The 13,918-nt window shown below is 36.0% G+C and overlaps 1 protein-coding gene across 5 annotated transcripts in view; it reads left to right on the top strand.

Annotated features, from left to right (window-relative positions):
• The window catches only part of USP53 (ubiquitin specific peptidase 53), a 66,862-nt gene that overhangs the window by 43,825 nt on the left and 9,119 nt on the right, over positions 1–13,918 (top strand). For all 5 annotated transcript variants that reach the window (XM_049885422.1, XM_049885423.1, XM_049885420.1 and 2 more), the window contains 2 exons: positions 786–1,524; positions 2,645–2,721. In XM_049885422.1, the coding sequence (XP_049741379.1) occupies positions 786–1,524; positions 2,645–2,721 (816 nt within the window). The remainder of the gene's footprint in view (positions 1–785; positions 1,525–2,644; positions 2,722–13,918) is intronic.

Genomic DNA, 13,918 nt, shown 5'->3' with positions numbered 1-13,918 from the left:
ACCCATATGACACATGAAAATAATAAAGAAAGCCATAAAATTAAATGAAAAAGGCTTCCCTGCCAGTCCCTGGCCCTCCCTCTGTTCCACTGTTACTAGTTTCCAAATCATTATGAGCATTTTGTTTTTATGCTCATTTCTTATGGACATACCATAATTTAAATGATACTGATAGGCTTTAAAGATCAACTTGAGATTTTTGCTGCAGTGACATCCTATTACATATACCCTTTACATGTTTTGAGCCTACCCATATCATAAAATTTTTTCAGAGGAATTGCTGGATCAGGGTACGTTGATTTTTTATTTTCGATAGATATGGCTCAGTTGTTCTGCCGACAGACTGGACCAGTTTGCATGCCCACCAACAGTGACTGAATGTCTCTTTTTTCACACTTTCAGCAGTGATTGGTTTAACAGATTTTTAAATCTTTGCTGGTATAAGAGGTGAAAAAAATTTCATTTTATAATTTCCATCTTGTTCATTATGAATGAGGTACAATACTTAAAAAAAAAAAAGCTTTAATTATCTTCTAAACTACCTTATAATTTAAAAAAATGGGTATTTAACCATTTGTTTTATAAATGCCTCCCATTAAGCATAAATAAGGACTGATAAAGCACTTTTCAAACTCAAAGCACTATGTGATATAGTTTAAATACTTAAAAGTGTTGTTTACCTATTAGTATTTGACATTTCTTCTCAAACAAACAAGGTATTTGGCTTGTGATTTAAAAAGTGGCTCTGGGGAAAAGCTCATTTGTATCTTTAATTATTTTTAAAGATTTTGCTGATGAAGACCTTTCTCATTTCAAGTCTGGATTGCCTCCTGCCCCAAATGGTTTTAGAGAATATGGAAATCCACATTTATGTCATAGCCAAGGAAAGGGACTATGTAAACATGACCGAATTGTCCACCACAGTCGAGCTTCTGCACAAATGCTAAGTCCAAGTAAATCGCAGAATCTTCCTCTAGGAGAGAAGATAACTGGCAAAGTTAAGAGTGATGGTGGCACAGGATGTGATACAGACAGCAGCCAAGATTCTAGGGATAAAGGAAGCAGCTGTAATAGCATCAGTAAAAGCCGGAACCGAGGCTGGAAACCTATGAGAGAAACATTAAATGTTGACAGCATTTTCAGTGAAAGTGAAAAAAGGCAGCATAGTCCAAGACATAAATCAAATATCAGCAACAAACCTAAATGTAGCAAAGATCAGAGTTTTAACAACTGGCCAAAAGAGAATCCAAAGCAAAAAGGTTTAATGACCATATATGAAGATGAAGGAAAGCAGGAAACAGGAAGCAGGAGTTCCCTTGAATCTAATGAAAAAGGAGCAGAGAAAAATAAAGGCCACAGAGAGACTAAAGTTCATGGTGACAGTTGGCAGATGCAAAGGACTGAGTCAGGATATGAAAGCAGCGATCATGTCAGCAATGGCTCTGCTAATCTGGATTCCCCTGGGGTTGATGGAACTGCCGCAGTAATGGATATCAGCGGTATTAAAGAAGCAGCAGCCTTCAGGTAATGCACAAACCGTGTGAATCGTTTTCCCTCACCACTGTCTCTTGTGTCTGTGTATGCAGTGAACACTTTGCTAATTATTTGAAGTAATTTTCAAAGGTTTGGGGTCAGTTAAATGTAATGGAAAGAACATGAACTCAGAGTGAAGAAACCTGGGATGTTATAGGTCATTTGATACAGGAAGTTTCTATTCTGAATATTTCATGATTCTAAAAATAACCACAGTTTATTTTTAGGAAATTGCAAAGTACAAGAATAAATTACCATTGCTGCCATCACTGTCCATTTTTGATATATACTACAGATTTTTAAGTATAGATTTAAAGTCATTTCATCAACAGTCATTAAGCTAATAGTTTTTAATTCTTCCAGTTTGGTTAATACTCATTGTCCTATCTCTAACATCTGTAACTCAGAACTGGAGACACTTTCTACTATCTCAGCCCAGTTCCATGGGAGAGATACTTTCCTGGTAGCAAATGTTGAAGAATACAGCTGAATAATTAAGTTTGTGTTTAATTAATTCTTAATTCCTAGTTTTTTTAGTACATTTATTCTATTACTGTTAGCATTACATTTGCACTTCTTTATGTAACTTTAAAACATGCCCGCAGTTTAAGTGGCTGATTTCTGAGGTCAATTTAGCCAGTATTTCTACTTTTAATCCTTCTTAATCATCTTAATTTAATGTTAGCTGGTGTTTGACCACATTTGTTATTAAAAAGCTAGATTATCAAAAACCAACTGTATTTTTGTAAAATGATTGTTGCAATAAAAATTTGGAGAAAAAATTTTTATTTAGCTGGGTAATTTCATAACACATCTTAATCTAGGATCATAAAAAGATGAGGGCTTTGTAACCAGATAGACTTGGATTTTAAATATTGGATAAATTGATTCCCTTTTCACAGCCTTAATCTCCTATTGTAAAATGAGGATAATACCTGCTTTTAAGTGTTGTTGTGACATGTAAATTAAATAATGGACATTAAACCCCTAGGACAGTACATGGCATATAATTGTTTAACAAATGTTAGTTCCTTTCTTTTTCTTAGAATAAACTAAGATAATAATCCATGTTAGTTGGTGTGTTTAGTGTGTATTTTGTTTTATTTTTTAGTGACCAGATTAAGTCAAACAACCTAAATATAGAACATGCGGAGTGTATCTCTCATCAGAGCAAAAACCCCTTGGAAGGTAGGAATTTCTTTTAAATATAATATAGTACTAAAGAATAAATTACAGTAATACATTGTTTTCTGTTATGTAGCTAACAAAAAATTTGATACCTATAAAAATTTTAAAATAAGTAGAATATTAAATTGATTTATTAACTTAGTATTTATCATATTTTAATAAAGCATACCTAGTTTTTTTTTTTTTTTTTAGAAAGAAGGAAGTTAGCATTCTCTTTGGATATGTATTCATACCTGTAACGACCCTGGAGGACAGAGTAGAACTGCCCCATAGGGTTCCCAAGACTGTAATCTTCATAGAAGCAGATTTCCACTTCTCCCATGGAGCAACTGGTGGGTTTGAACCACTGACCTTTTGGTTAGCAGCCGAGTGCTTAACCAGTGCGCCACCAGGGCTGAGTGGGACTTGATTGACAGCAGTGGGTTTGGTTTGGTTTTGGTTTTGATATGTATATATTGCCTATACATGCTACATTTTTCATATTGGCTTTGCAAAGGTAATATTAGTTTTATATCTCTTTTTATTTGAGTAGCTAAATATTGCTTTTGAGGTTTGCAGCCTTTTAGAGTGTGCTTTTTGGACATGTCTTTGCTGTTACAACATTAATAGTGTTAAATTTCTTACACTAGTCTAGTTGGATTTTTTAGGCGATGAAATAAATCATTGAATCATTTTTTTCAATAGCTTGCATTTTAAGTTTCTATTGTGGAAACCCTAGTAGCTTAGTGCTTAACTGCTATGGCTGCTGACCAAAAGGTTGGCAGTTCAAATCTACCAGGTGCTCCTTGGAAACTCTATGGGGCAGTTTTACTCTGTCCTATAAGGTTGCTATGAGTCAGAATCGACTCAACAGCAACAAGTTTTTGTTTGTTTGTTTGTTTTTATTCTAGGTTAGAAACATTGCTTTTGATACTAGCTCTTAAAACAGTGATTTGGAATTCAAGGGTAGGCATGGGTATCTCTCTGTCTGTGGCAGCCTGTTAACATTTTACTTTATTTAATTAAGAAAGAGCACGTTTTTATTTATTTGGGAAGGTCATTATCTCATAGTTGAGGAACTTTGATCTATAGTCTATAGTCTACTGGTCATTCTGACTTTACTCCCCACCCCCTTTTTTTTTTTTTAATAATATAGGTATGGGGTGGGCATAAAAAGAGAATGGTCATTTTTCTTTCTAAGATAAGAATAAAGAATATGAGAATGGTCCCGTTACTTAATGATAAGTTTATGAGTAATGAGGAAGTTGGGAGAGTTCATGCTTGAAGGATGTTTAAAGAATGGGAATAGCTACTGCAGGGAATGGGAAGAGGAGGAGGTGTATCAGTCAGGCTAGGCTAGGCTCTAGGCTATGTGGTGTAAACAACGTCAAAAAATCTGAATGTCTTAGCACAAGTTTGTTTCTTGCTCACAGTACCTGTCCAGTGAAGGTCGAGGTGAAGTCTTTTCCTAGTAATCACTCAGAGTCCCAGGGTAATGGGACTGCATCTCCACAAATGCCTCTCTAATTATTTCAGGGGTGGACAACATGGAGAATCACATGTAAGCTCTTATAACTTCATCCCAGAAGTGACACACGCACTTCCACTCATATCTCACTGGCCAAGGCATGTCTCATAGCCTGGCCTAGTTTCAAAGAGAGCAGAGAAGTCCAGTCTTACAGGTGCCTGGAAGCTGAATTGAGATATGAACTAGTGACACCACAGAAGGTCAGGATAAATAGAAAGACTGATAAACAGCCTGCTGAAAAAGTTCAGTCAGGAAACAATAAATGTGTAAAGGTTGTCGTTAGTTACCGTGGAGTTGATTCCTACTCATGGTGACCCCATGTTTGCAGAGTAGAACTGCTCCATAGGGTTTTCAGTGCTGTGACCTTTCAGAAGCAGATCACCAGGCCTGTCTCTCAGGGAGGCCCTGTGTTTGAACTGCCACCCTTTTGACTAGTAGTCACGCTCTTAACCATTTGTGACACCCAGGGACTATATGTAATGGTGTGTGGCAGCGTGTTGGTGATTTGTTAGCAACACATAGCAGCCCAGGAACAAGGAAAAATAAATGCTTGAATATATACAGGATTCAAGATTGATACTGGCAAGATATACCTCAAGGATTTAGCAAAGTGGAGTCAAAGAAAGTGATGAGTGAGGGGACACTGATGTTGCGATCAAAGACGATTTCAAATTTTAGGAATATCTTTTCTCCTCATAAAAAACAGCCATGAAAAACACCTTTTAAAATGTGTTTTTAGTCTGTCATCCTTGTGAAGATTATTTTTGACGTTGCAGACACGGAATATGATTAAGCATTAATTATTTTGTTTTCATCAAATAGTGTAATATCAGGAGGAAACACTTACAGTAAGGAAATCACCTTCCTTTCCCATGTTAAAATGTCTCGTCTGTTTTAGAAATCTGATAAAAGTCTGGTAACCAAGTATTACAGGAAACTTTAGTAAAGGGTTGGCCAGAAATCACAGAAGTCAGTGAGACTGAACAATAACTGCAAATGCAGTACTCTTTACAAAGTTACACATATTTCCTGATAGTAATAGAAACACAAGGTCATAGAGATTTTGATTGTCAAAAGCACACGCTATAAGAGCTTAGCAGTACTTTCCCCATTTTATATGTAAGGGCATGTATGTTAATTATATAAATTACAAGCACTATTTTATAATTAATTCTTAGTTAATAAACTTCAAAACCTACCATAATCCTTTAAGCCAGTCTTTGCCTTGAGAGTCTTTGTTAATATTCACATGTTGTATCTGTGTGTATATTTCCCACCCCCTGTATAAGACTGAGAACATGTGGGGAGGCGGTGAAGCAATTTTTTTCCTATACTAAAAACTTGCCCTGCTGGGTTTTTTTTTTTTTGAGTGGATTTTTTGTTTGCTTGTTTTCATAAGGCACAATTAGTTAATTTTTTGTGACTTGGTGTGATTCTCTTGCTTGTCTTCTATTTCTTGTTTATAAAATGGGACCACACATTATTGACCTGAAGAATCACTTTCTGTCAATAGCTAAAAGACTTTTAAAAAGTTAAGGAGCCTTCAAAATTCTTTTATTTTCCCTTTTGGTTGATATGTGAGTCAGTTTTTAATACTAGTCTATGCAAATCTATAATTCCATTGTAATTATTTCATTAATTTTATTGTTATTAATGGAGATATAGGTTTGTCTGCCTGTCTTTATGGGTTCTGCTGCAAATAAACAAAAAAATTCATATACTGCCTAAAGCTCTTATTTGGGAACATTATTGAAATGCCACAGTGCCACTGGATTATTCTAGCACCCCTTTTAAAATGAGTCTCTAATGGAGAGAATTTTAAATGCCTTCAGTTACACTCAAGGCAGAAGAAATGATATGTTCAAAAGGACGTGGTCAAGAAAAAGTATCACACATCCCAAGAAAACAGGTAGTTTGGTATGTACAGGGCCGAAGTGCCTATGTAGATATTGTGAGATGATAGAGGGATAGAAAGAAGCCAAATCATGGTAAACCTTTAAGCCATTTTTTAATCCTACAGGAAAAGAGACATCAAAGGACTTTAATAAGGAAAGTAGCATACTCCAATTTGCATTTAGAAAAGATTGGTCAGTGGCAATATAGAGGGTGAATTCGGAACCAGGAGGGGGGGAAATTAGATGACTATTGTAATAGCCAAGAGCCCTAGTGGTGTAGTGGTTAAGCATTTGGCTGCTAACCAGAAGCTTGGCAGTTTGAATCCACCAGCTGCTCCTTGGAAACCCTATGAGGCAGTTCTCTGTCCTGTAGGGTCAGTATGAGTCAGAATCAACAGCAACAGGTTTGGATTTTTTTTTTTTTAATTGTGGTAGCCCAGGAGATAAAAGATGAGGCCATGAACTAAGGCAGTACCAATGTCAGGAAAGAAGAGGTTAGAGATTATAAGAATATTTGGGCAGTGGAGTCAATTAGCTTTTGTGACAGACGTACAGAATGAGGAACAAGGAGGAAGCTGGGGATACCCTGCTTGAGACTTATATAACTAGATACACTACCAAAATGGGGAATATAGGAAGAAGGAACGGATTGGGGGGATGGGTGCCCAGTTTATTTTTGGATTTGTTGAGAAGAGTCCCTGCGTGGCACAAACTGCTAAGTGCTTGACTTCTAGCAGAAAAATTCGTGGTTTGAACCCACCCAGAGGAGCCTCAGAGGACAGGATAGGCCCGACAATCTGTTTCCGAAAGGTCACAGCCTTAGAAACCCTATGAAGCAGTCCTACTCTATACACATGGGGTCGCTGTGGGTCAGAATTGACTCAAAGGCAACTTAACAACAATCATCCAGGTAAATAGATTCATTAAGCAGATAGGAACATAAGTCTAGAACTCAGGAAAGATTATATATTTGGTAATCATCAACATATATGGATTTTGAATGCCATAGACACAGATAAGATCACTCAGAACTACAGATTGAAGGACAAAAAATACACAAAGCACGTGGGGTTTGTTTAGGAAAAGAAGTGGGCAAAGGATAGAGAAGGAACAATTATGCAAAAATATGAGAAAGAATAGCTGGAAAGATAAGAAAAAATACAGGAAGAGGGTGTCATAGGGAAACTGAGGAAATGGAGAATTTCAAAGAGAAAAGTGGCCAGAGATATTAAGCAGATTAAGGATAAAAATGTGCTAGTGATTTAGCCCTGGTAATGCAGTGGTTAAGAGATATGGCTGCTAACCAAAAGGTCAGCAGTTGGAATCCACCAGCCACTCCTTGGAAACCCTGTGGGGCAATTCTGCTGTGTCCTGTAGGGTCGCTGTGAGCTGGAATCGACTCAGTGGCAATGGGTAATGGGTTTTAATGTGATTTAGCAGTTAGTAAGTCATTAGTGAAGATGCCTGGTAGCACAAATGGTTAAGTGCTTGGCTGCTAACCGACAGGTTGGCGGTTCAGGCTCAGCCAGCGGCTCCATGGGAGAAAGACCTGGTGATCTGCTTTGGTAAAGATTACAGCCAAGAAAACCCCATGGGGCAGCTCTGCTCTGTCACATGGGTCTCTGTGAGTTGGATCTGACTCCACAGCACCCAGCAATAACAAGTCATTAGAGACATAGTAAAAGCAATTCTAGAGGAGCATTAGAAATAGAAACAAAGTTATAGTTGATCTGAAGTATTTAGGAGTAAAGGGCCATGATGTTTGTAACTTACACCCAAATGTTTCAGGAAAAAAATGGAGTAAAATGTTAATAATAGGTGAATCTGGGTAAAAGCTATGCAGGTATGTTTTGTATTGTATTTAACCTTTCAACTTTTCTGAACTTTTTTAAGTTATTTCCATATTAAAATTAAAAAAAAAAAGATTTACAGTAGAATAAAAAGTAAATAAAAGAACTGAGGAAGTGGATTAGCACATGCCTGTCAAAGTCATTGCTGTGAAGAATAGCTAAGAGACAACACCTAGAGGAGAAAATGAAACAAGAGCTTAGTTTTGGTTTGGTGTTGTTTGTTTTTTTTAATGGAGACACTCAGGCATTTATATTGCAGAGCATAAAGGATAATGTATAGAAGGAGAGAAAGATGTGAAGACAAAAATAGTATAGAGCGATAATTGATGGAGTAAGATCCCCGAAGGTAGAGTGAGAAAGCAACAAAGAAAGTAGATCGACATACTTTGAATTGAAGGAATGGGAGCTTTTCTGTGAAGGGAGAGAAAAAGGTGAGTGTAGGTGTCTATCAGTGCGTATTTGGATCTGGGGGGACAGTTGAAGTAATTCCTACCTAATGGATTCTCCTTTCTTTGTGGTCTAGTAGGTAAGGTTATCCACTGAGATTAATACGTAGGTGAGGATACCTACAGGCTATACCTCACAAATCACAAAGGAATTACGGTTATCTTTCAAGTACTTTTACCATTTGCTTTTGAAGTCTGCAATACTTGGTTTAATCTTAACTGATTCTAGAAGTCAGAATTAGTTCAAGCTTAGAATCATGACTTGGAAATGACAAGAGTGAAAAATGTTAATCAGTAGTCCAAAAGTCTGTTAATTCCTTTAATTTTAGTATTAAAAAAGGTTTGTACCTCCACTTTCTTACATAAAATATACTATCCTTAATGTTGTTAAGGAGTCCCTGGGTGTTAAAACAGTTAAAGTGCCGAAAGTTGGAGGTTCCCGTCAACCCAGATGTGCCTTGGAAGAAAGGCCTGGCAGGGCAGTCTACTTCCAAAAATCAGCCATTGAAAACCCTATGGAGCACAGTTATACTCTGATACACATGGGGTTACCATGAGTTGGAATTGACTCAAGGCACCTGATTTTATTTTATTTATTTATTGTACTTTAGATGAAGGTTTACAGAACAAACCAGTTTCTCATTAAACAGTACACATACTGTTTTATGACACTGGTTAACAACCCCACAACATGTCAGCACTCTCCCTTCTCAACCTTGGATTCCCTATTACCAGCTTTCCTGTCCCCTCCCGCCTTCTAGTCCTTGCTCCTGGGTTCCTGTGCCCCTTTAGTCTCATTTTGTTTTATGGGCCTGTCCAATCTTTGGCTGAAGGGTGAACCTAAGGAATGACTTCATTACTGAGCTGAAGGGTGTCTGGGGGCCATACTCTCAGGGTTTCTCCAGTCTCTGTCAGGCCAGCAAGTCTGCTCTTTGTTTTTGAGTTAGAATTTTGTTCTACATTTTTCTCCAGCTCTGTCGGGGACCCTCTATTGTGATCCCTGTCAGAGCAGTCAATGGTGGTAGCCGGGCATCATCTAGTTGTACTGGAATCAGTCTGTTGGAGGCCTTGGGTACATTAGACCTTTGGACTAATCTTTCCCTTGTATCTTTAGTTTTCTTCATTCTTCCTTGCGCCCAAAGGAGTGAGAGCAGTAGATATCCTAGATGGCCACTCAGAGGCCTATAAGACCCTAGACACTACTCATCAAAGTAGAATGTAGAACATTTTCTTTATAAACTAAGTTATGCCAGTTGAGTTAGATATTCCCTGAGGCCATGGTCCCCATAGCCCTCAGCCCAGTAATTCCATCCCTCAGGGAGTTTGGATGTGTCTGTGGAGCTTCCGTGACCTTGCCTTGTACAAGTTGTGCTGGCTTCCCCAGTAGTGTGTTCTGTCTTACCCATCACCCAAGTTACCACTTATCTATTGTCTATTTAGTCTTTTTCCACCCCCACTCCTCCCCTCCCTCGAAACCATCAAAGATTGTTTTTTTTTGTATGTAAACCTTCTCATGAGTTTTTACAGTAGTGGTCTCATACAATATTTGTCTCAAGGCACCTGATTTTAAGGTTAAATCCTAGAATTAGTAAATGAAAAAAATTTACTGAAGAGTTTGTAGATGTACTTAAGTTTGATTATTTTTTCTAAGCTTTTTTTTGCAAACTGAAGATTACGTGCATTTAAAATAAATACATTAGAAAGTATATGTAGAGAAAAGGATACTTTTGTCAGTTGTTTTAGTTCCTGTGCATACTAAATTTATTTCCCCCAAGAGTTTCACAAACTGGTGAGAGGCAATGTATTAATGCATAATTTCTTTGTTGCTGTAACCCAGCACCACCAAATGGCTATCCATAATTTTTTTTTTTAACTAAACTTTATTCAGTATTGAAATTTAATTTGAAGCAAAATAGCAATATTTGCTTTTAGGGGGGTATTATCTAAAGTTTAGGTGTTTTATAGTATAGGTTATTGTTACTAAAGTATCTCTACTCCTTTTGATATATGGTAAATTTAGGTGGAAATATTTAGAGCTAGAGTTTTGTGATTTTATAAAGTACTCATATTTAAATGTATTTTTATTGTAACAATAGGTCATTGATTAGATTATTGCTCTTTGAATCTTTAGGCTTTTTGATTGCAGTATTACCATTATATTTTGAAATCTCACTATATAACCAGGGTAAAGATTATATTGTCTATACTGTCAGCTATATGAGCATGTTTTAAACCTGGCTTAGTTTTTCAGATAAAGCATATATTTTGATTTCTTGAATAACGGTTTTTGGTTTTTTTTTTTTTTTTTTTTTTCACAGTATCAAAATTAGCCGTATTAGCTAAAACTTCTTACCTTGGTGTTGAGGTTTCTTCCGTGCCAAGTGTTAAAATTGGACTACCTTAGATTTGCAAAGAACCTGGAGCCAAAATTCCCAGTAAAGACACATAGTTGTCTATGTCAGCAGAAGAGAAAAATAACACATCTATTTTTAAGTTAGTTGGAATTTTGCTTAGTCGAATGGCTGCCATAGTGATATTAAAATTTCAGACATGTTTATAAAACCTCTGCTGCCTCCTACTGCCCATTCTGTAGACACTGTAACAAAAGCAAAGAATTATTTTTTTATACAAATTGTTGTGTTCATGAATATTAAACTTGAAATTATGGATAACTTAAGTGAAATAATATTCCAAACTTAAAAATTCACAGTGTTTGGAAAATTATAATGTAACTTTAATTTATAAATTTTTTAAGCTTTAAACATTAAAAGATTAAGTTCTTTTTGACTTTTTTTTTTTAATCATAAGTAGCTGTCAAAGAAAGTAGCATAGGTTTTGAACCTCAGGCAGTGATTTCAATTTATCAGCAACTATTAAGCTTTTTTTTTTTTTTTTTATTAAGCAGGAAAAATAATATATTACTTCTAGAGAGATTCTCTGGGATAAATTAGACAGTGAAACAAACCTGTGAGAGCTGGAACTGGAGGAGACTGCCTTGTTTTTCCAGATCTCATAAGTTTTCTGCATTGGATGGGTGCTGTCTTAGCACTTTTCTTTTGCTTTCTTTTAGTGGAAAATAATTGAGTTTTCCTTCTCTGACAGGCTTCCACCTTACATGGGTTCTGGCTTTCGCAGGTTTTACTGTACTGTCTTTTATTTTTAAAGTTTTATTAATATGATCCTTCATAGACTTGAGGTAAGTAGGGTGGAAATGTAGGAAGAATTCTTCTCAGTATCTGTTATCTGGTCATCCTTGATCATTGAGTTGGAAAGATGGCAGGCAGGGCTGGGGGTGGTTTAAAAGAAGAAAAACAATGTTTTCCATGCAATTGTTTATTCATTCTGCAGACTTTCATTGGATACCCTGTGTGTGCTAGATTACTGTGTTAGCCTCTTGGGAAATGATAATGAAAAAGGTACATATAGTACAATCAAATCGTACTGCAATCTAGTGGAAGTAAGAGTGTTAAATCTCAAACAAATTAATTTCAGACTTTTTGTTCCCGTCATTCAACCATCTTAAGTTTTTCTTAGGAGATATCATTTACTATGTGAACAATATGGCATACAGGGTATTAAATTCTCATGTATATTATATGAATCCTTGTAAACTGTTCCCAAGGTTTAACTTGCAGACCCTGATCATCATGTATTTTTTAAAATATGGTAATATTTAGATGTTTTGATCAACGTAGATTCCAGCTGAATTTTGAGTGACAGGGTATGTTTTTGTTTGTAATGTATCCAAAAGGTTAATTTAGGGATAAAATAGCTTCTAAGAAAAAGTTCTCGTTATTGTTTAAAAAATAAATAATTGCGATAATAACTTTTTGTTTTCTTTTCCTTGCAGTCTTCATTTCGTAGATTTGTTGTACAATAGATTAGAAAGCAGGTGAATGAGAGGAAACAGACAAATGAACATGATAAAAAGGGCAACTAAAAATCAGGGAGAATACAGAAAAACTCTACCTACTAGGAATGTACAAGCAACTGATTGAAAAATCCAAGCTAATGTCATATGTTTTGGTGTCTTCTGTAGCCATCAGCACCTTAAAGCATATCATTTTATTTGATGTTCAAACTGATGGCCTAGTTTCATCAGAAGGCAATTCAGTAGAATGACCTCGTATTTTAAAAAACACCATTTGTCATCAAGTGGACTCCAACTCATGGCAAACCCTATGTGTGTCAGAATAGAATTTTCAGTGGCTGATTTTTTGTAAATAGTTTGCTAGACCTTTCTTCTGAGGCACTTCTGGTGGACTCAAACATCCAGCCTCTCAGGTTAGCAAATGAGTGCATCAACTATTTGCATTCAAAAGAGAGCCTGCAAGTGGTAGAAAGAACATTATTAGCTGGTGGAGTTAACTCTGGGTTTGAATGCTGTTACTTACACTTATATAGCCTTGGTTAGATCACCTAACTTCCTTGACCCTCAATTTCCTTGGGTATACAGGGTTGTCTCCTACAGTAGTTGTGAGGTGAAGTTTAAATGAAATAGCTAATGTCAATCAATTAGAAGAGTGGTTTTCAAACTTTTTGGCCTCAGGATAGTATAAACTCTTAAAAATTATTAAGGACCTCAAACTTTTGCTTCCATAGGTTGTATCTTATCAATATTTGCTATATTTGGAATTAAAAACTAAAAAAAATTAAGTATTTATTCATTTAAATAATAAACCCATTACATGTTAACATAAGTAACACTTATCATGAAAAATAACATTTTTCAAAAGAAAATTGAGAGATGAATGGCATTGTTTTATACTTTTCAAATCTCTTTAATGCCAGGCTTAATAGAAAATAGCTAGATTTTCATATCTGTCTACATTCAGACTGTTGTGAAATGCAGCCTCTTCTAGCTATGTAGTTGGAAAAGGGAGGAGTATTTTAATTGCCTTTTCAGATAATTTTGGATATTCTCCCTTGATACCGCCCCAACACTCAACAGCTGGTAGTTCCTTAAAGGTCTTGCAATGTGAAATTTGAAATCGTATTAGTTAACTTTTCATTGGTCTACCTTGCACATTGAATGGATCTTTTACCCATACATGATTTTGTAACATCGTGTATTGCCATTTGGAAAACACTGGTTTGCTGAGTAATACAAGTCTTTCAAATGCTGACATACTTCCATTTACAACATTTTAAGAAAATTCATTTGTTAATATCACCACTAGTATTAGCAGAAAATCTCTATAAGCATTGGAAAGCTACAAAACTCATGGTGGTGGATAAAAATTTTCCGAAATTCTTACTTTTATTTGAAAACTTGAATCTTACCATTGGCAGCGAATATCATCAGTTGTTTTCCTTGAAGTGACAGCTTCATTTCTTTCATTTTCAAGAAAGCGTCTACCGGATAGCCACGTTTGAGTGACCCAAGTTTGTCAGTCATCTTTTCAAGTAAAAATGGTGCTCATGATAAAACCACCTAAATACAGCTCACAACTCAATCGATCTTACAAATACTTTTTCTTAAAACAGACAAGTGCTTTG

Source organism: Elephas maximus, chromosome 5, assembly GCF_024166365.1.
Source record: "Elephas maximus indicus isolate mEleMax1 chromosome 5, mEleMax1 primary haplotype, whole genome shotgun sequence".
Lineage (NCBI taxonomy): Eukaryota > Metazoa > Chordata > Mammalia > Proboscidea > Elephantidae > Elephas > Elephas maximus.
Note: the sequence above shows the minus strand (reverse complement) of the source record. Positions and strands in the feature narration are given on the sequence as shown.